Here is a 22878-nt window from a genome sequence, read left to right on the forward strand (position 1 = left end):
GTATTTGACTAAGGTGAGAACGGAATGGGGCTAAGTGGAACGAATATGCTTCCATTTTGGTAGCAGAAGATAACAATCACCAATAACTTGAGTTATCTGTTTTTCTCTCTTGTTTTTATTCCCTCAGGAATTTTACAGACACCTAAATCCTCAACATTCGATTTTTTCCCCTACCAAGTGACTGTGGTGATGAAGTCTATCTATATAAGAAACGACAAATTGATCAATGCTTTACATTGTGCTATTTCTTAAACTGTATTTCTTTTTTTTACGAGTAAATTACATTAATTATTAATATCTTTTGGGGTTTTGTGAAATTGTTTCCGAAATTCCTTTTTTTTACACTTGCACTATTCTCATGGATTGTTTGAAAAAAAAATATACTGGCTTTCCTTGTATTTTATATTATTTCCCTTAGTTGTTGCATATGTTAAAAAAATAAATAGGGAGTTTATGTGTAGTTTTAAAAAACTTTAGGGAGGACTATCAGTGTAATTTATTCTTTATTTAGTAACATACTTTTGTTTCTATGTATTGTAGTAGTGCATCGAACATCATGTAGGTTTTTCTTGTATAATCGCTAGAGATTGTACATAGAGGACATTGTCCAATTCCGTTGTATTGGAGGTGAATTGTTTACACCAAATCTGTGTAATGGTAGGAGTAAATGCTAGTTTCTAATGCATGGTGGTTCTGTGTTACCCTTAAAAGTTTTAATACCTCTTGAATTATGTGATTTAATTAGATAAATAGTTAACTATCTTATATTTTAGCAATTAATTAATGATTGATAATATATAAACAAATGATTACCTGACAGTATGACCCCTGCTTGGCACCCCAACCAACGCAAAGTTTCTATGTTGAATGAAGAATATCTATTTCTTTTCTGGCTCAAATTTTTTGCTTCAAACTATATATTTTTTTTGGGGGGTAATAATCATTGTTGGGTCTCACCCACTAAGTTTTGCTTCACCAAAGGAACTGTTGTAGAGAAGTTTATGATGCTGTTTTTCCATCTGGCAGTTGACAAATAAGTGATCTCTACTTTGCCATCAGAAAGAAACAATTTGTTGGATTCGGCTTTTGAAGATGGGTCATTCATTGAACGTGTGAAAGAAATGGTTTAACGATGAGTTAACATGATGATCGGCTAGCCAACTTATTATATATAATGAATTATAATTAAATAATTATATACAAAAATTTACACGGTTAATACATAAGTTTTTTTCTCTTCAACATAAACTTAAAAACTTATTATTTAACATAATTAAAAATGTTTAACACCTGAAATCATGAATTATCATTACTAAAATTGAGTGTTGTCAAGTTAAGATAATGAGATTTTATTTAGGGATATAAAAGAAAACTCAATATAAATGTAATGAGTGGTTTGATTTGGTATGATTTATAAAGGAATATAAAAGAAAACTAATATAAGTATAATGTGTGATTTGGCTCAATTTTCACAATATGAATTGAATATCGAATCAAATTACAATAAATTGTGTATTTTTTTTAATATGTTCAATTTCTATTATTTTTTTGGAATCAATTTGGTTGTTTAAAACAATTTGATTTATTTTGAATATCCTGAAAGAAATTAATATAACTAGGCTTTCATCATGGGTTATCACAATTTGAAGAAATTTCTTTTTCAAACTTCATTAGTTGATTTTAGAGAAAAATTACAATATGATAAACTACCTTAATGATCAATTTGATTTAATAGAGAAATTTTTAGAAGACCAAAATGAAAATTCAAACTTAAAATATTAAACTAAAATCTAAAATATGACTAAAACTACCATGCACAAGTTATGTAAGTTGTGTGTGGTGCACAACAAAATAAAGTCTTTGGATTGACCTCATTCCAATGTATTATGATGTACCCTCCACACCTTACCACCATCTCCATCTCTTCTTTTCCCTTGCTATTTTGTCATTGTTTGCTACTCACTAGGCTTTATCTGTGCCACCATCATGGCCCATGAGGACATCAAATCAAGCTTCTAGCATGCCAACCACGCCAAGTAAGACACTGCTGAAGCCGTCATTGCCTCCACAAAGTAGAACACCACCGCCAAAAACACAGTTATTCCCCTTCAGTCACCAGAAGTCATCGATGTTGATGGCAATGATGACATTTGGGGATAGGTATGCTTAGCATCAATGAAGGAAGCACTAAATATGAACCATGTGCGATGAAGGAAGTGTCAGACCCCTACATGACAGTATTGAATGACATCGACATCGAGATCAATGAAGACAACAACAACAGAAATCAGGGTTAGGTTTGGTATTCAACGAGGGAAAGTATGGTGTGTTGTTTTATGAACAACTAAAATTTGGTTTAACTTTGATTGTTGTTAAGTATAATTTGACATGTTGGGTCACTATATAATGTGATTTACAATTACATTTTCTTGAAGTTTGACTTTCTGGTTAACATATGATGTGGAGTCACCAATGATGCTAGTTTTTTGTTGTTACATTTAGATCTAATTTGTTGGAGGAGAGAGTATTTAGGAAAGAAGGGGGAGTGGTTTGGTGGGTGACGACAATGTTTTTGGCGGTAGTGAATGACGACCAACTACGACGATGGAGGAGTTGCTGAGACTATGGTGCAGAGGGTGCACCACTAGTAGAAATCACCTTCGACGACGCTGAAAGTGGTCAAGGATAAAGGTAACTTGGGAGAAAAAGAGAAATGACAATAAAATATGGAGGATATATCATAATACTATAAATAGAAAATCAATCCAAACATTTTTTTTTACCCTATACATAACTTACATAGTTTGTGCCCGGTAGCCTTAGTCCTAAAATATAAATACAAGTAAACATTTATAAATTAGATTGGTAGTTGAGGTAGGAAAGAGTGAATATTTTTCAGGTCTGAGTGATAACAACTTAACATTTTGGGTGACAAGGATGAATGAAGTTGAGGATCCAATGTGTTGGCACTTAAAAACTTCACGCGGAGCCCGTGTTAAGCTTATGCTCTTTCTTGCGTCGCCATCCTTTGCTCTGCCCATGGTCCCTCCCAACCTCTATTATCCAGAAACCAAAAACTCCCATACTAATTACACTGTGCTAAATGACACCACCTCCGACCCCACCACATGCACAAAAAACTAAAAACTAAAATTTTAAAATTAACAACAAACACAAAGCAAAGAAAAAAGATTCCTCGCCCACCACAGTTTCCGTTTTTCTTTTCCCTGTCTTTTTCCCTCCCATCTCTTCCACTTCACTTTCTCGTTTTCTCTCCCTCACTAGTACACAGTACTACACACTTATTCTCCGTGATTTTCTCTCACTCTCTTTTGTTTTCCCTACTTTCAAATTTGAACGTATCAATCATCCTACGTAAAATTAAAATCCACATTCTGTGTTTGCTGCATTCTCACGAAAAATATATATACCACCCTCTTACCTTTCTTCTTCTTCCGACTTAAAATTTGCTTCTCTTTTCCTTCCTTCACTGTTTCTTTATTCTTTTTAGAGAAAATCAAAATAACAATATTATATAAAATATTGCACCTTTATTTTGAATGTTCAATTTCTATTGTTTTGGTGCGAACTTGAATGAATTGAACTCATAGTTTCATATTCATTTACCTTCTGATACTTTCGTTTCATTCTTCAATGTTGCATCGGCGTGGAAACTAGGGCAACCATGTCGCCGGTGAGGACAATGACGGTGGCTGCGGCCGACGTCGCAGTGTCATCCGACGGGGAAGCCGAGTACTCGTTTGCCGTGGCGTACAACGGACCTCCCCCGGCCTACGATCTCCCCCGGGCGGTCCCTATCGCCGCCGGAAAGATTCCGGCAGCGGTTACTTTGGCGCAGGTTCCGTTCTCCGACGCGCTGTCTCTGCCGATGGTGCAACCACTCTCGAAGGAGCTGAAAACGCCGAGTTCCGAGCCCGCGGTTTCTCCGACGTCGGTGATCGCCTTCGACCGGAGCCACGGAGGCGGCTCCGGGAGAGTCACGGTGTCGCCGACCTCCGTGATCGCGTTCGAAGACGCCGCCGCCGCCGCTGCAGCGGAAGCCAACGACGCGAGCAGCGAAAACTCGTTCTCGGACAATTTAACAACACGAAGGCACTCGAATTGCGAGAAAGAGAGTTCGAGTTTCGATTTCAACGATTCGAGCCAACGCGACTACGCTTCCACGCTGAGTTCCGATTATCCATCGTCTCATAACATTTCTCCTCTGAAAACAAACGAAACCGAACCAGAACACGACGTTAAACGCGCACCTGTTCTGCGTTTCGAGGAGGAACAAGAACAACACGAAGCGAAAGAGAGGGTTAAGAGAGAAAATGTGAAGAAAGTGAAGAAAGGTTCGTGCTATCGCTGCTTAAAGGGAAATAGGTTAACGGAGAAAGAAGCGTGTCTGGCTTGTGACGCTAAGTATTGCGGGAACTGCGTGTTGAGAGCGATGGGTTCGATGCCGGAAGGTCGCAAATGCGTTGGCTGCATAGGGCTTCCGATTGACGAGGCTAAGAGGGGCAGTTTGGGGAAATGCTCGCGGCTTTTGAAGAGATTGCTCAATCATTTAGAGGTTAGGCAAGTGATGAAGGCGGAGAGGTTCTGTGAAGTGAACCAGCTTCCGCCGGAGTACGTTTGTGTCAATGGGAACGAACTTGGTTTTGAGGAACTTGTCACGTTGCAGAGTTGTGCTAATCCTCCCAAGAATTTGAAACCCGGGAACTATTGGTATGATAAGGTCTCTGGGTTTTGGGGGAAGGTATGTTTAATTTTTTTTTTTATTCTTTAATCCGCGTGTTAGTAGTATTGTTAGTTATTGATGTGGAAGATTCGAATCCCTAATCTCTCCTCTCCCACTTCCCTCCACCACTAGTATTTTTGGGAGGTAATGGTTTTTTTTTGTCTTGGATTTTTGAGTTTTATCTCATTGTTTGTTTGTTTGTGTGGATTTTGCAGGAAGGACAGAAGCCTTGCAGAATTATTAGTCCTCATTTGAATGTTGGGGGTCCCATCAAACCGGATGCAAGCAATGGAAACACACAGGTTTTCATTAATGGCAGGGAAATCACAAAAGTTGAACTTCGAATGTTGCAGGTTGGAAATTCAATTCAAGATATTACTTAAAAAAGAATAGAAAAGTTTAAAAGGCTCCATGATCTACCTTAATTTTTCTTTTTGTTGTTAAAAATAAATAAAAGGTTCTTGCTTTGGTTGGCCAGTTGGCAGGAGTTCAGTGTGCTGGTAACCCACATTTTTGGGTCAATGAGGATGGTTCATACCAAGAAGAAGGACAAAAAAATACAAAAGGGTGTATCTGGGGAAAGGTAACAATTTTTTATTTATTTTTGCTTATTTTTGTCTATTGTTTTATTTTGAGCCAATGTTCATTTGGAATTTTGCATTATTAATCACTCTTTTATTTCACTTGTTAGGCTGGAACCAAGCTTGTATGTGCTTTACTGTCCTTGCCAGTTCCTTCTAATTCTAAATGTTCAAGTTCGTGTGGGTTTCTATCCTCCAATGTGGCTACCAGACCAGTTCCTGACCACTTTGAGCATGGAATAGTTCATAAACTCCTCTTACTTGGTTACACCGGGTCTGGAACAAGCACACTTTTTAAGCAGGTGATTTTTCATTTTATAATTAACTAATTCTTATGCATTATGGGTCTTGCTTAGAACTCTCTCTAGTGAGAAAAAAAAGATACATGTGTATGGTATGGTCATAATAAGCATATGTGCATCAAAATTATCATCTCTTAATTCCAACTTGCATGTTGTTGCTGAAAGCCAAAAAACCAACGTATTTATAGAATTGTAAATGCTTATGTCAGGCCAAGATTCTTTACAAAAGCACCCCCTTTTCAGAAGATGAACGTGAAAATATAAAGTTGACCATTCAGACCAATGTCTATGCTTATCTTGGCATACTCCTTGAGGGTCGTGAGCGTTTTGAAGAAGAAAGCTTCGGGAATTTAAAGAAAAATCAATCTTCTGTGCTTGACACTACAGGTATGAGTTCTGTTTTCTGCCTCCTTTCCACTCTTCCCTCCAAAATATGTTAATTTCTATTGAATTTTGCTTCAGTGGCCAAGCTTTCTTCCTTTTTAAGCACCACAACGTTACACATCAAGTCATCAACATTGCATCATCTAGTTGTTGGTCCAAATGGTGCTCATTAAGCTTATATGCGATTTTATCGTGGCATTATCTTTTATGCTTCATAGTTTTTAGTCTTGTAGCCCCTTCACCTAACTCGAACATTCTTATTGCTTAGAATATAAAATAATTGTTTCTTACGTATTAGATATATTTATTATAAGGACTTAAAAATTATGAATAATTATATAGCTGTCAAGTTTGTTCAGATGACCAAAAGTGTTTTCTTGTAGACTTTGAATGTTTTGATATTTTTTCAGCCAAAAGAAGAAGAATGCTGATATGCAACTAATGATAGTGACAGAAATAATAGATAACTACAAATTCCTGTATAGGAGACAAATAGATTTCACATTTAGCTTGTCCATTTGAACTAAACATTGACTGGTATCATTATGGTTCAGGAACCAGTCCAAAACTTGGTGACAAGACAATTTATTCCATTGGCACAAGACTGAAAGCATTCTCTGATTGGCTTCTGAAAACTATGGTTTCCGGCAAACTTGATGCTATCTTTCCAGCTGCTACTCGTGAATATGCTCCTTTGATTGAGGAGTTATGGGATGATGCAGCCATTAAGGCCACCTATGAAAGAAGAAATGAAATAGAATTGCTACCTAGTGTTGCCAGTTATTTCTTAGAGCGGGTATGGGATCATTCTTTTGTTGTGTTTATTTTCATCAAAAATTTAATTGGTGCATGTACTCTTGTTAACTTAAGTGCATGAATTTTGAACTGAACATTGACATGTATTTTCTATTCACTTGCATACAACAGAAAATTTTAAGAGCGGGGTACATATTTTTTTCTTGCAGATGCTGGAAGAAATGATTGACATATGTTAGATTTTGTGTTTATGAAAGATAATGGGATCCTCCATTAGACAGGAATAAATCTTCACTTAAATTTATAATGTATGAATCATATGAACTTAAGTTCAATAGATTTGTTCCAAATGAACTTAAGCATATGGTTTTTGCTCTCACGGCTTGTTTGCTTGGCCAGACTTAAATTCAATTTTTAGGCTTCTGGTTATGTTAGTTAATTCATCTGCTAACTAACCACACTCAACCTGCTTTTTATCCATCTGTTAAGCATTAGAATGCTTCATCAGGATTATTTTTGCAAAATTTGCACTATTATTTTCTTAATGTTTCCTTTATAAAAAAAGTTTGTTGGGTTAGTGGCTTTGAGAAACTAACATTCCAATTCTTTGTTTAGGCTGTTGAGATACTGAGGACTGAGTATGAACCCTCGGATTTAGATATCCTCTATGCTGAAGGAGTTACTTCATCCAATGGGATGGCTTCTGTAGAGTTTTCATTTCCTCAACCAGCTCCCGAGGAAACTGTTGACACTGCTGATCTACATAATTCTTTAGTTAGGTGGGTGAAAATATTTGTGCCTAATGTTATATGTGAGAAGTTTTCTGGGTAGCCCTGATTGATCCAATTGCAACAACTGCTAAAATGTTGCTAACCTGTACCATGCTTTGTTCTCCTTGATTACAGGTATCAACTAATTACAATACATGCGAGAGGGCTAGCAGAAAATTGCAAGTGGCTAGAAATGTTTGAGGATGTTGGATTGGTCATTTTCTGTGTTTCCTTGAGCGACTATGATCAGTTTTCTGTTGATGGAAATGGTCGTCGCACAAACAAGATGATATCAAGCAGAAAGCTTTTTGAAGCCATTGTTACTCATCCTACTTTTGAGCAAATGGACTTCCTGTTGATATTAAACAAATTAGACGAGTTTGAGGAGAAAATCGAACGAATTCCACTCACCAAGTGCGACTGGCTATCTGATTTTCGTCCAGTAATTAGTCAACATCGCTCCGGCATCAACAGCAACAGCATTAGCAATAGCCCCTCCCTTGCTCAGCTGGCTTCCTATTACATAGGAGTGAAGTTTAAGAGGCTCTATTCATCTCTTACCGGGCGGAACTTGTATGTTTCCCTGGTGAAGGGGCTGGAACCTGATAGTGTTGATGAAGCACTTCAATATGCAAAGGAGATTTTGAAGTGGAACGAAGAGAGACCAAACTTTAGCTTAAGTGATAACTCGATGTATAGCATTGAGGCGAATTCATTCTCTCATTGACAGATAGTTCAGATAAGAGTGTTAGTTTAAGTCATATCATCTATGACTTGGATTCTGTTCTTTGTACATATATTGCTAACTAGGAGCTGTACACGGAAGCACATTCCTTCCACGGGCTATTGAGTTGTAATATGCACTGCAGCTGTATGCTTCATGCTGTTGGGGTATGTTGTGTGTTAGCACGTGCCAGTGTGCCACACGGATGAAGTTGTAATGTTTAAATTCAATTTTTCATATGGAAAAGTAGTATATTGATGTTTGTAGTTATGGTGCTTTTTCACAATCTTTTTATTTTATTTAATCTTATTTTATATATATACTTTATATTTTCTATTTTTAATCACATTATTTATTACATTATTTTTTTTCTGTTTTCCTCCTATAATACACTATAAAAATTATTTCCTAATATTGGCAACGATAAAACGGTTTCTGTTCATTCCTATTATCATCAAATCAAATTCAAAGTCGATTCTGTATTATCTAACCCACTGTCAAATATAAAAGAAAAATGTTTTTTTTACTATTTAAATAAAATTTAATGATTCATATTTACAGCTCTTATTTTTAGTTTTTCTTTTGGGAAAAAAGCACACGACATATATAAAGCGCGGAGAAAATAATGAACCTGGAGTCATTCTATTCATTAATATGTACAGCAGTAAGTTTTTTTAAAAAAATTGTACAGTATCATCCATGATATATATACAATAACCGACGGGGAATACGAGTAGGACTATGTACAAAATTCTAAATGAGTAATCCAAATACTAGGAACACCTGAAAGTGGCTAGTTCACAAAAGTCAACCAAAAGAAGCCAAGAAAGAAACCCAACATATCCTATAAAGGGCAATGTCAACTGATAGGAAGATTTAACATCAATCTTCGTTGCTTCCTCTACCGACATTTGGTTTGTATCTATCTTTGGACTGAAATTATTATGTTGATAATGATAGGTGTAAGTACACATTGGTACTTACTTTTGTATAGAAATGGTTATTGTTTTAAGGTAAATATTAATTTTATATTTGATTAACTAATATTGTCTTTTCGAGACAATATTGATTTGGGGCTACTGTTCTAGAGTAAATATCAACTTTACATGTGATGCAAAAATAGTCATAAAAAAGACGATTTAAAGATTACAAGCTAACCACAAGACCAAGGAATCGACCTAAGAAATGCCTGAGTGGCAAGTCAACTTTAGATATACTCAAAGTAACCTTGTAGATAAGGTACTTAACGCAAAATACCTATAACAAGCCACGTGGACAATGATGTCATGGAGACAAACACTATAAATATGTACCCCGTAAGCATATAAAAAGGTTTCTGAACACACAATACGATTCAATACCACAAGTATTCTCAGAGCTCTCTCTCATTTCTTTCTCGTGTCTCTCTCTCATTCTCTCTTATTTCTTTCAACCTCTCTTGCACTTTGTGTCCTACATCGTAACAATGGCGTCATATGTGGGAATCATTGATTCTCTTAGATAAAAGGATCCATCGTTTGTGGATCTTTGTTATGATGAGCATGCAAAGCAAAAAAAACTTTAGCAGCAACAACACAATCTTCTCCTATGACTAAAGCCACGACCTCTCCAACAATGGAAGAGAACGCAGGGTTGACGAACGCACAATTGGGTAAGTTCATGGAGATTCTTAGACAACAAAGGTAGTGCTTGAATAGCAACAAAAATTAATCGCAGATCTACGAACAAAAAAAGAGGATACATAGAACGAGCAGTTGAAAGAAGTGGAAGACAAAGGAGATTCAAAGGCAGAGAAAAGCATAGTGAAAATAAGATGAGCAAATCAAAATCGCAAATTTCACTGAAATCTAGAAAAAAAAGAGTCTTTGATTGTGAATCATGCAGGTTTTGATGATGCCGAAAAGAATTTACTTGATAATGATTGTCATCATAAAAAAAGGGGAGAATGTAAATGTATGAATACAGGTTTTAATGATGCCAAAGAAGATTAAAACAAGGTTGCTTCAACAAACATTCAAAGGTTAAGCATTGCTTCAAGATTAATACAAGGTTTCTTTAGCAAACATTCGAAGGTTAAACATTGCTTCAAGATTAATACAAGGTTGCTTCAATAAACATTCAATGGTTAAGCATTGCTTCTAGATTAATTCAAGGTTAAGCAAACAAGATCAAGAAAAAGATAAGGTCTCAAACAATCTCATTGGTTGATTAAGCTTTTGCCTCAAAACACATTGTTTCCAACATTCAAGGCTCTGGTAATCGATTACACTTCCTGGTGTAATCGATTACCAGAAAAATATTTTGAAAATCAGCTTTTAAAAAGGATTTTGAATTTGAATTTTGAATCATGTAATCGATTACTAGATGTTTGTAATCGATTACTAGCAACGACACTTCAGATTACACTTTGAAAAGTCATGACCCTTCAAAATATAACTGTGTAATCGATTACCAGAAACCTGTAATCGATTACCAGTGAAGAATTTCAGAAAAAGCTTTTTGAAAAGACGCATCTCTTCAATCCATTTTGAAAAGGCAGGATGGGCCTATATATATGTGTGTGTCTGACTTCAAAAAGTAAGAGAGAGATATTCTAAGAGAACTTAATTGTCAAATGCTCTCTCAACAACTCTTGGGCAAACACTTGCAAATCTATTGAGAATTCATCTAGGAACTTCAAATTGTATTATCATCTCTAAAAGAGAGAAATTCCTCTAGGATCTTCAATATGTATCATTCATTTTAAAGGAGAGAAATCTTTCTGTTCATCTCAAAAAGTCAGTTGTAATCAAGAGACTGGTTGTCTCTTGGATTGTGAGAATTATAATCAAGAGACGGGTTGCCTCTTGAAGAATCTTGAACACAAGGGTGAAAGATCCCAAAGTGTGTTCAAAATATGTAAAGGATTTACAAAGATAGTGAAAATCTCAAGTGATATGATTGGTCAAATTGTGATGAGCAGAGAGAGATCTAGAGCCCCTGATCGACACCAAAGAAGAGGACATTCCAGGGAACATTCTCTATGGTTTAGGCATGGAACTCCAGAAAGAGAGGTAAAAAACCATGTGCATACAATACATCGAGATGACTTTGACTTAAAGCTTAAGCCAAAGTCTCCCGAAAGAAGGAATAACTCCCCTCAACGAAAGCACGAGGTAATATATGTCATAGTAAGGGGATTTGTCGGTGGAGGACCGTCAAACAATGCTTGAAAAAAACATGCGAGAAAAGTCTTAATTTCTACGCATGGTGGAAGAAATCTCAGCCAAAAGACAACCTCCACCCTTGATATTTGATGATAAACATGTAGACATATTAGTCTTCCTTGATCATGATGATCCCCTATGGGTGAAAGCCTTCATCAACAACAACAAAGTACACCAGTTATTAGTGGATATAGGCAGCTTTACTGACATAATGTTTATGACTTCTTCAAGAATCTCAAAATCCCGTTGTCAAAGTTACTTCCCTATAATGAAGACCTAATATGTTTTTCTGGCCACCACATAATTTCAATAGGATATGTGAAGCTACATGTAACCTTTAGAAAGGTGCTAATAACCAGAACGATTGTTGTTAGGTTCATTTTAGTAAAGTTATAGTCATCCCATGATGCCATACTAGGCAGATTGACTTTGAACACATTAAGAGCAATAATTTCAATGGTCCACTTGCCCATGAAATTCCTCAGTGATGAAATGCAGGCCATAACTTTGAAATGAGATAAGAAAAAAGCTCATGAGTGTTATAAAAAATATTTAAAGAGAAAAAATTGGGACAAGTCGGAGGAAGTGAATTATATACCTCAAACTTAAATACAGTCTGAGGTGATGCTCACAGAGTTAGATTGCAGAGAAGATATAAAAAAGAAAGCATGGGCAGCTAGACCAAAACTTTGAGGTAATTGCCAAGATCTCTAGATTGGGAAAGTAAAAGAACAAGTAACATTCATTGAAGCATATCTGGATGAGGAGACTAGAGAAACCTTATCTTCTTTCCTCAAAGAAAATGTAAACGTTTTCACATGGAAACCAGAAGATATGCTAAGGATAGACCTAAACTTCTTTTGCCACAAGTTGGCAGTAAATCCATTTGTTAAACTTGTATGTCAAAGGAGGAGAAAAATGGCTCTTGAGCGATTAGAAGAGATTGAAAAACTAGTAAAGTAATTACAAGAAGCTAGTTAATTAGAGAGATCAGATATACAACTTGGTTGACCAATGTCATTCTTGTTAAGAAGCAAAATGGGAAATGTAGAATATGTTTTGACTATACTTACTTAAACAAGCATTGTCCTAAAGATTTATATCCTCTTCCCAACAAAGACAAATTGGTGGACGAACCTTCTGACTATCGATATCTGAGTTTCATGGATGGCTATTCAGAATACAACCAAATTCCCTTACACCTTAATGACTAGGAGAAAACAACCTCTATGATAGAAAAAGCGAATTAATGTTAGAAGGTCATGTCCTTTAGATTGAAAAATGCAAGTACTACTTACCAAAGGATGATGAACTAAGTCTTGAGAAGCAAATAGGCTGAATGGAAGATTGGAAACACTAACTAACAAGGCTCATAACTAAATCAACTAGAAAAGCCCCTTGCCTTTCTTCAGAATTCTGAAAAAGGATAAAAGGTTTGTTTGGACAGAGGAGTGTGAAACTGCCTTTCAGAAATTTAAGGAAACATTATCCGCTCCATCCATGTTGACAAAGCTAGACCATGAGGAAACATTGTACCTATATTTGGTTATAGCAAATGAAGCAATCAGTGCAGCATTGGTCAAGGACAATAACAAAACTTAAAAATCGGTGTATTTCCTAACTGGGCACTTAAGAATGCTGAACTACGGTACCCAAAAATAGAGAAAATCATATTAACCTTGGTGCTCTCAACTCAAAGGTTACGTCCCTACTTTCAAGCACATCCAATTGTAGTAAGGACAAATCAACCAATTAGACAAATACTACATTGGCTTGACTTGGCGTGAAGGATTGTAACATGGGAAATTGAATTGATGGAATATGGTTTGCAATATCAACCAAGACAATCACTCAAGACCCAATGCTTGGCTGACTTCATAGCTGAAATGACACATTCTAAAGAGGAGACGAGACTAGAGGAGTTACCCTAGACCCTATTTGTTGATGGATCATCCAGTGAGACACAATGTGAGGCAAGAATCTTGTTAGAATCCCCACATGGAGTAGTGCTTGAACAAGCACTTATGTTAGTATTCCCACTCATAGAAAATCAAACAAAATGTAAGGCATGTCTTGTAGGACTAGAAATAGCAATCAACATGGAGGTTCAAGTGCTAAAAGTATTCAATGACTCCAAATTGATGGTCAATTAATTGAATGAAGAATACCAAATAAAGGAACTGATTCTACTAAAGTACGTTGAAAAGATAAAGATTATTAAAGAAAATTTCAAAAAAATGGAATTCACTTATATTCTGAGAGAGAGAAATTCCAGATCCAACTTATTGTTGAAACTATCTAACATTGAAGAGTATGATGGGATGTACAATGATATTTGACAGACAATACATGCTCTGAGGTTTGTCATGATGATAGAGATGCAAGAAAGTTGGATGAAGCCGATTTTGGAGTACATACAAAATGGTGTAAGCTCAAAAAATCTGAAGGAAAGGTGCAAATTGCAAAGAAGGGCTACAAAATTTTGTATGATAAATAACAACCTTTACAGAAAAAGTTTTATTCAACCATTCTTGAAATGTTTAAGAGTGACAAAAGTAGAGTATGTAAAGATCAAGATACACAAAGGTTGTTGCGACAACATTTTGGATACAAAACTTTGGTAAGAAAGATATTAAGAGCTAATTATTATTGGCCGGCCATTGAAACTAACATAGCCGACTATGTGCAAAAATGTGAAAGGAGTAAAAAATGTGCCAACATTCCACAAGCATTGACAAATGAGCTACATAGTTTCACATCTCTATGGTCATTCGTTTGGTGGGGAATTAACATAATGGGACCTTTTCCAAGGGCCCTAGGACAAGTCAAATACTTAGTGGTAGTTGTTGACTACTTCACTAAAAGGGTCGAGGCAGAAACACTTGTTACTATAACTGCCAAAAACATCAAGAACTTTGTGTTTAGGTAAATAATTTGTAGGTTTGGGACTCCCGACATTATAATGACCGACAATGGTTTTCAGTTCACTAATAGGAAATTTCGCCAACTGTTATCAGGGCTAAACATCAAGAAAAGGTTCACATAAGTAGAACATCCAGCAACAAATGGCTAGGTTGAAGCCGCAAACCAAATTATTCTACAAGGATTGAAGAAAAGAGTAAAAGAGACCTAAAACACTTGGGTAGAACAACTACCACATGTTTTATGGGCAACTATTTTGAGGTATATATCAACTTTACACTTGATTAGCGGACATTGCCTCTTCAAGACATATCAACTCAAGGGCAACTATTCCAGAGTAAATATCAACTTTACACTTGATTAGCCAACATTGCCTCTTCGAGACAATATCGACTTAAGGGTAATTGTTTCGGGATAAATATCAACTTTACACGCATGGGCATATGGCACAAAACATAATCATAAGAGGAATGACTTAAAGATTACAAGCCAACCACAAAGATCAAGGAACCAACTTAAGTAAGAAATGTCTTAGCAGCAAGCTTACTTTAGATATACCCAAGGTAACCCTGTAGATAGGGTACTTAACGCAAAATACTTGTAACAAGCCATGTGGACAATGACGCCATAGAGGCAAACACTAAATATATACCTTGTAAGAATATAAGGAGGTTTCTAAACACATAATACGATTCAATACCATGAGTATTCTGAAAGCTCTCTTTCTCATTCTCTCATGTTTCTTTCAACCTCTCTTGCACTGCCCAAGCTTAATCACACTTTGTGTTCTACACCACACAATTATTAAATATAAATAAAAAGATCATCAAATTTTGTTTTAAGATAAAAACAGATAACGATTTAAACATATGAAAATATAAAGAAACAATTATGTAACATACTTCTAAAGTATAAATGTTATTAGCCAAAATGTTAAAAAATATAATTTAGTCTATATATGCATCGTGAATTCTCGATTTGGACCATATATAAGATCTAATTAAATATCAATCTTTATAATGTCACCATTAACCCCCTTACTTATTCTTCATTTAGTCCATATACATGTAACATGTTCTTAATTTAGTCTCCTACATGTAACTGTAAGGACAAAATTAAGAAGGCACATTTATAAGGACCAAATTTTTTTTGTTGACCATAATATTGGAACCAAGTTGTCTCTGTCAAAAGAAGTGTTAAATCTTCGTCAAAAATCGCAAGCGCACACAAGGTATGTATTCTCCTTTTAACGTAATTTATTTCATACCCAATGATCAACTAAGATTCAAACAAATTGTGCCAACCATTGTTGGTTTACAATGACTAAATTAAGAATACATAAGGAAGTTAATGGTCAATGTATAGTTGTAAAGACTAAATTGGTAATTAGTATGTATAAGGACAAATTTAATAATTTTTGACATATAAGGACCAAACTGAGAAAATGACTAGCACACATTAATTAATTAAATAAAAAGAGTGAGATGATGAGTTCCAATCATTTTAAAAGTAATTTTGAAAAAATAATATAAATTTTTAACAAATTTAATGTTGTTAGTTAAATTAACCATCTTTCTTAAAAGATGTGAATTAGTTAAAAAAAACTTTTATTTATTAATATGGTGTAACATGATTGATAGATAATTTTATTTACCAATATAAACCTTGATCCTTGCATATATATAAAAAAACGTTTGAAAATATCAACCCTTAAATGAATAATTATAACTCGAGGGATTAGTTTTGGCTCTTGGTCAAGGGATTTTTAAAAAAAAATATATTAGGGAGAAATGTTGTATTAATTTAATTTTAGTAAAAAAATTGTCTTAATTTTATATTGATTTTTTTATTCAAAATTTTTATACTACTAATTTGATAGAAATGCAAAACAAGAAAAAAAATTTATCCTTAAAAATGTGATGTGTTAATAAATTGATTTCTAAAAAATGAAAAATATAAATTTAATTCTTAAATATATATATAACAAATGAGTCATACCATTAAATTTGTAAGACCATCTTAATGTTCAATAATGTTCAATGATCAATTTAATAATAAATTATATTTTTTAGAATTAATTTAATATTAAATTATAAAACTTATAAACTAAACATGAATAATTTAGCGTAGTTTTTGCTAGATTTAAATTTCATCTCTCAACAAAATTTTCCTGTCTCACTTTCAAGAATTAAGAATTTACCCATAAGAAAAAAGAAAAAGTGGTCAGCTAGGCCAAGGGGGTTTATGTTTTGTGAGGAACTAGCCTAAAACCCTTCCCCTCCGCCCCAAACCCCCAACAATGCGCCCTCTGTTCCGTTTCGCTCAATTGGCTCGGCGCCACTACAAGGCGTCGCCACCACCACCACCGCCGACCCCACCGAAGCCCCCGAAGAAGCCACAGAAGTTCAGCTTCCACGGCGCAACGTGGGAGGATCCATACAGCTGGATGTCGCAGCTGAACGACAAGGTGGCGATGCGGCACATGGACGTGTGCATGGAGCAGGAGGAGAAGTACACGGAGGCCGTCATGTCGGACTCCGATAACCTCCTGAACAAGCTCCACTTCGAGATGGCCTCCCGCATGCCCTTCGACCTCTCCACCCCTCCCCTCCGCTGGGGCCCCTGGCTCTACTACCGCCGCGCCGAAGAAGCCAAACCCTACCCCGTTCTCTGCCGCCGGTTGGCCGCCTTGTACGACGACTTCATTTCGCATAAGTATCCCCCCGCCGGGTTCGATTTCACTACGGGGAAGACCATTGAGCAGAAGCTCATCGACTATAATCAAGAAGCCGAGAGGTTCGGAGGTAAATTATGCAATCACAATTGGAAATCTCAAATTCATTAGTGTATATAAGTGGGAGCAACCCTCACTTCAGAGTTAGCTTTTGGAATTGAGTTATATTGAGGCAGCTCACAAGCTAACTTTTGAGATTGAGTTAGTACATGTTTGGATTGAAGTTTGTAAACTTAAGTTTACAACCTGAGTTTGTCAAAGTTTTCCAAATCTTTCTTCTCCATTTTTCTTTTACTACCAGACATACTTATGGGGGTAACTAAACATGACCCCAAACTGATTTTACCCTCTAACATACTTTTGGAACACTCCCACTAGAAATCCAAGCATACCCTTAAGCCTAAACTCAAATTTGATGATGGTATCAGAACATATCTTAGTAATTGTTGTTGGCATATTGGACTGTTATTGGACCATGAACAAATGTCCTGTCTTGCAAACTTTACGCACAAAATGTCCAATGACTCACTTATTCTTATCTTTGATATTGGTTTATGATGTTTTGTAGTGCTGACTATTGTTTGACCTGACTTTTATAGGCTATGCTTACGAGGAGCTGTCTGAGGTTTCACCGAATCATCAGTTTCTTGCATACACTATGTATGATAAAGAAAATGACTACTTCAAGTTATCTGTGAGAAATTTAAATTCGGGCTCCTTGTGCAGTAAGCCTCAGGCGGATCGAGTTTCCAACCTGGCGTGGGCCAAGGATGGACAGGCTTTGCTTTATGTTGTGACGGATAAGAAAATGAGGCCTTACCGGTGGGTGAATTGTTGTTGATCTATTGGTGGTTGGTGCTGTAATAGAATTGAAAGAAGGGCAAAATTTATATACGGTTCCTTGGATGCTTTTAGTGATGTTCTTCAATCAGAATTGAAGTTTAATCTTTGTAACCTATGTTAACTTTAGTTTTGATTGAAGAATATTACCAAAAGCACTTAGGAATTGCATGAGTTTTATCTTTAAAAGAATCCCTTAGTTTGTGTTTTGCTTATGACTGCTAACATTGAAGTTCATGTGATCTTCCTCAATCTCATCTTTCTGCTTGTTGCCACAGTATCTACTACAGTCTGATTGGATCAACTGATGAAGATGTTTTGCTTTTGGAAGAGTCAGATGAAAGTGTTCATGTTAATATTAGGCACACAAAAGACTTTCAATTCGTGACTGTAAATACATTCTCTACCACATCATCAAAGGTAAAGATCTTTCCTAGGGAACTCTGAAAAATTAAGATCCTTGGTATTGGATAATAATTGTAACCATTTCTTAGGTCTTTCTAATAAATGCAGCTGACCCATTGTCTGGCTTGAAACTAGTTTGGGAGTGTGATGTTCTAGCTCACTGCATAATTGAACATCACCGAGGTTACCTTTATTTATTTACAGATGCTCCCAAAGGTGGTCGATCAGTTGAATGTCATTATCTTCTTTGTAGTCCAGTGGATCTTTCAAGTACTAGAAAATGGGAGGTAGTTTGGAACATCACTTTTTTTTCTCTCTATGGTTGACTTGTTTCATTTTTTCCCCTCTTTTTATATCATAAGCAAAACATGTGTTTACTTGAAACAGTGAGATAATTTGTTATTACACTCTTACTTTCATGTTTTCTTAGTTAACTTACCTGTGCAATCTGCTTTACCTTACATGTCGTATTTGGCCTCATGAACTGCAGGAGGTATTAGTTGATGACCCAGGTTTGATTATTGAGGATATTGATTTTAGTGATAAATACTTAGCACTCATTGTAAGGGAAGGTCGAAAAGTTCAGCTTTGTTCAGTTGGACTGCCATTGCCCTTTGGGAAGGTAATGCAAGAGAATTTGCTATATCTGTTACAGATAAACTCAATGTAATTTTGGTTTATAATCTTATTGAATTATGTTGACCATCTTATTTTTGTGATAGGGAGCAGTTAAACTGAGGAAGCTGGACCTACAGTACTTGTCTATTCCAAAACATGTTTGCCAAATTATGCCTGGACCAAACTATGACTTTTACTCATCTGTCATGCGCTTTATAATATCATCACCTGTGGTATGTGAATGATTTTTTCTTTTTTTGTAATCTCTGAAGGAGGTTGCTCTTCATGATTCTGTTAACATCTGTTTACCTTCATAGCTTGCCAACTCTGAATGACATTCACTGGCTCTGTTAATTATGCATCCAAGAAAATTTTGAGAAGTTGAAAAACAGTTTGTGGTTCCAAAAAATACTTCATGATGTATTTTGCCAGTAAGCCTGGTAGAATTGATTTTGGCATTCCATGATTCCAAGTTTTCTCTTCCTCTCACTTTCCTCCTGGTTAGGTTTTTCTGCCTTTTTATACCAATTTGTAGTATGCTCAGTGCTGATTTTTATTTATGTATATGGTCTCTGGAGTTTACTTTTTGTTCAATCTTATAGCACAGCTTCCCTATGTATGTATACTACTAGGCTAAGAGTGTAGCACAATTCAATACAAATTACAATGTACATTTGCATTTCAACCTAGAAGAAAGACCCAATCACCAAATCCTGATATGCTCACCACAAGTTTCTTGCAGATGCCAGATGCTGTGGTTGATTATGACCTGGCCACAGGTAAGTGGAACATCATTCAACAGCAAAATATGCTTCATGACCGGACAAGAATACTGTATGGTAAAAATTCTGCAAGTATTAGTATGGAGCCCTCAAATTCCAAACACTCTAGTCCTGTGAGTGTTAACTTGGAAGATGACCACTTATGGAATGACCTGTCTGAGTTTTATGCCTGTGAACAATATGAGGTCCCTTCATTTGATGGAGTTTTGATTCCTTTGACTATTGTTTTTGCACGTAACAATAAGACAGAAGCTAAAAAACCTGGCATATTGCATGGACATGGAGCTTATGGTGAATTACTTGACAAACGGTGGCGCAGTGAACTAAAAAGCCTCCTAGATCGAGGTTGGGTTGTTGCCTATGCCGATGTTAGGTAGGATTCACATTATTTAATGGCCATATATTCAATGCATATTCATATGGATATTTTTTTATTGTTAAATTTATTTTCTCCAAAGTCTTATCGCTTATATGATAGTTTTGGTGGCCTGTTTCAGAGGTGGAGGTGGTTTTGGTAAGAAATGGCATAACGATGGAAGACGTGCAAAGAAACATAATTCAATTAATGATTACATCTCTTGTGCCAAATTCCTCATTGAAAAAGATATTGTGCATGAAAACAAATTGGCTGGTTGGGGATATAGTGCTGGAGGACTTTTGGTTGCTTCTGCCATTAATCGTTCTCCAGATTTATTTCGTGCTGCAGTCTTAAAGGTGTTGAAGAATGTTTGCGTGCTTTCTGGTTTTGGTTTACTTAGGCTCCACTTTAAATGTGTTATCTCAAATACTCAAATACTATCTTGTATGTTTTATTCTGTAGGTTCCCTTTTTAGATGCAACAAACACTCTTCTGTATCCCATCTTGCCACTTATAGCTGCTGACTACAAAGAGTTTGGCTACCCTGGGGACCTCAATGATTTTCTTGCAATTCGAGAATATTCTCCATATGACAATATACAAAAGGATGCTCTTTATCCAGCTGTATTAGTAACCTCATCTTTCAATACACGGTAAGCTACTGATGTCTTTGCATATCTTCCTAACATGGTATCCAAGATTTCTATGGGGTTGGTTTGAGTAGTATTTCAGTAAAAATGAAGGCAGTTATGATAAAAGTGACAACCAAAATATAGATACTTCAAAATGCTGTTGAATTGATGTTGGATGTGTATCCATGTATCAGAAACTTGGAGCATTTATAGCATGTGGGAGGGAAAGGATCGGAAGCCCGAGAGATAGGGTTAAGTATATGGGGATTGAGCGAAAATCATAATTTGGTTACCTGTCATCAACCATCCAAATGTACCCTAACCTGTCTATTCCCTTCCAGAGACTGTTACCTATACATTAATTGTCGTTATGTGAATAGTAAAAGAATCAAACGAGTTATACCGTACTAATGAACCTTTGTTTTTATTTTCATGACTCAGATTTGGGGTATGGGAAGCTGCAAAATGGGTTGCACGAGTTCGTGATCTCTCAATTTACGACCCAAAGCGGCCAATATTGCTGAACTTGACCACAGATTTAGTAGAGGAAAACCGTTATTTGCAGTCCAAGGAATCAGCATTAGAGGCTACATTTCTCATGAAGATGATGGAATCTTAGATATCCAACTATCATTTGCTAAATCTCTTATGGCAACCTGATATAGAATTGAAATTGTACTTGCCATCCGACATTCTTTTCCAACTAGTTGAGCTTGTAGCCTTCAAAACTACTTGGGATCTACAACCAATGGAATGGACACTAGAACGTTTGCTGGTTTATCATGTAAAATGGGTTCATTACATGTTGTAAATGTTACCGTGTCTTGTTTAACAAGAGCATGATGCAATTTTGGTGTTAATGGTAATGCTATCCACGCGTGCACGCATGTATTTAGCTTACATGGAATTTTCATATTAGAAATTGTAATCGTACGGCACCATGATCTTTTCCCACGTTCGACAATATTGTGATCGCTTCAAAGATCTCCAAATCAATCAATCAATCATCAATTAAGTTTTAGGTCTAATAAAATATTACAACCGAACGTGTATTTGCATCTAAATTATTATACACTCGAAATAGCCCACAAATCATCCTATGGCTACCCCCCACATAGCAAAAACAATTTATTTTAACGTCAGAAGTTGTAATTTCGATAACTCATCCATTGCAGGGAAGTGGCACATTCCTGACTCCAACAGGATTAATCAATTTGAAAGAAAAAACAAAACTGAAAAAATTGCTCATTTAAAAAACACTTAAACCTTTTGAAGTTGCGATTTAATTTTATGAAAAGAAATCATACGTGCACGCCTGCACGAACTTTTTCTCTTTTCTCTTTCTCAGAAAATTATTTTTCCTTCATCTAATTTTATCACCCAACTCGCATCATATTATTTTCCTTCACCTAAATCACATCTCACAGGTTGGCATTCAATACATGAATGATTGAAAAATAATGAAAAAAAGAACTAATCAAGAGCTCACTGATTTGTCAACTGCTGGATGAACAAAACAGCTTCATAAAATCACTACAATAGTTCCTTTGCTGAAACAAAACTTAGTGGGTGAGGCTATGCTATGATTCATACCCCGTATAAAAAGATATTTGGAACAAAAAAGTCGAGCATAGAAAGAAAAGATAACTTAAACAGGGTTTAAGCAGCGGGGTCGCATCAATAGAAAAAAAACGCACAATCAATTAATCATGAACTAATTGATTAATTAACCACTTAAAAATAATGAAATTAAGTATATATCTAATTAAATCACCAGTCAAAGTATTAAAACTTTAAAGGGTAGCATAGCATCCCCCAAGCAACCCAGAGAGTGTTTGGATCAACTTACATACTTTTTGTTTATTTTACATAAGATACAGATTTTTTAGGTTAATCATAAGTCTCAAATTTGAGTCCATTAACTATTTTTTTTCGACTCAAACATGATTATTTATAGTAAACCATCCTGTAATTTAAACCCAAAAAAAAACCCGAATGTGGAACTAGCATTTTCCCTCCATTTGCAATCTGCGGAGATTATACAAGCAAAAAGCTACATATTGTTTGGTGCACGAGTCACGACTACAACACAGGAATAACCGCAAAAGTTAATTATTAAT

General features: G+C 35.8%; 2 protein-coding genes across 3 annotated transcripts; both read left to right on the plus strand.

The window, feature by feature from the left end:
- Positions 1-3177: 3177 nt before the first annotated feature.
- On the plus strand, positions 3178-8531 carry LOC114390861 (extra-large guanine nucleotide-binding protein 1-like). Its single transcript, XM_028351769.1, has 8 exons — positions 3178-4762; positions 4960-5097; positions 5223-5327; positions 5436-5627; positions 5837-6014; positions 6566-6807; positions 7383-7546; positions 7673-8531. Exons 1-8 carry the CDS (start codon positions 3686-3688, stop codon positions 8262-8264), a joined length of 2688 nt encoding a protein of 895 aa, XP_028207570.1. The 5' UTR covers positions 3178-3685; the 3' UTR covers positions 8265-8531.
- An 8065-nt stretch (positions 8532-16596) lies between these two features.
- LOC114389434 (protease 2-like) lies at positions 16597-21658 on the plus strand. 2 transcript variants are annotated; one of them, XR_003661769.1, is made up of 11 exons: positions 16597-17193; positions 17723-17945; positions 18242-18383; positions 18458-18655; positions 18859-18990; positions 19091-19219; positions 19729-20141; positions 20266-20482; positions 20589-20779; positions 20953-21071; positions 21200-21315. XR_003661769.1 is itself a non-coding variant. In XM_028350107.1 (10 exons), exons 1-10 carry the CDS (start codon positions 16689-16691, stop codon positions 21375-21377), a joined length of 2328 nt encoding a protein of 775 aa, XP_028205908.1. In that variant the 5' UTR covers positions 16599-16688; the 3' UTR covers positions 21378-21658. The 2 variants fall into 2 exon arrangements, 1 of the variants encoding a protein (XP_028205908.1); XM_028350107.1 differs by lacking the exon at positions 20953-21071 and having other exon boundaries at positions 16599-17193; positions 21200-21658.
- The last annotated feature ends 1220 nt before the right edge of the window (positions 21659-22878 follow it).

Source organism: Glycine soja, chromosome 16 (genome assembly GCF_004193775.1).
Source record: "Glycine soja cultivar W05 chromosome 16, ASM419377v2, whole genome shotgun sequence".
Lineage (NCBI taxonomy): Eukaryota > Viridiplantae > Streptophyta > Magnoliopsida > Fabales > Fabaceae > Glycine > Glycine soja.

What these genes read in the sequence shown, in the direction of transcription:
- LOC114390861 (XM_028351769.1), top strand. Translation starts at nt 3,686, where the DNA reads ATGTCGCCGGTGAGGACAATGACGGTGGCTGCGGCCGACGTCGCAGTG. An exon ending in AAGGGTGTATCTGGGGAAAG is followed by an intron (nt 5,328 to 5,435) that starts GTAACAATTTTT and finishes TTCACTTGTTAG; the next exon opens with GCTGGAACCAAGCTTGTATG. An exon ending in TTCTGTGCTTGACACTACAG is followed by an intron (nt 6,015 to 6,565) that starts GTATGAGTTCTG and finishes ATTATGGTTCAG; the next exon opens with GAACCAGTCCAAAACTTGGT.
- LOC114389434 (XM_028350107.1), top strand. Translation starts at nt 16,689, where the DNA reads ATGCGCCCTCTGTTCCGTTTCGCTCAATTGGCTCGGCGCCACTACAAG. An exon ending in AGAAGCCGAGAGGTTCGGAG is followed by an intron (nt 17,194 to 17,722) that starts GTAAATTATGCA and finishes TGACTTTTATAG; the next exon opens with GCTATGCTTACGAGGAGCTG. An exon ending in TTATAATATCATCACCTGTG is followed by an intron (nt 19,220 to 19,728) that starts GTATGTGAATGA and finishes AGTTTCTTGCAG; the next exon opens with ATGCCAGATGCTGTGGTTGA.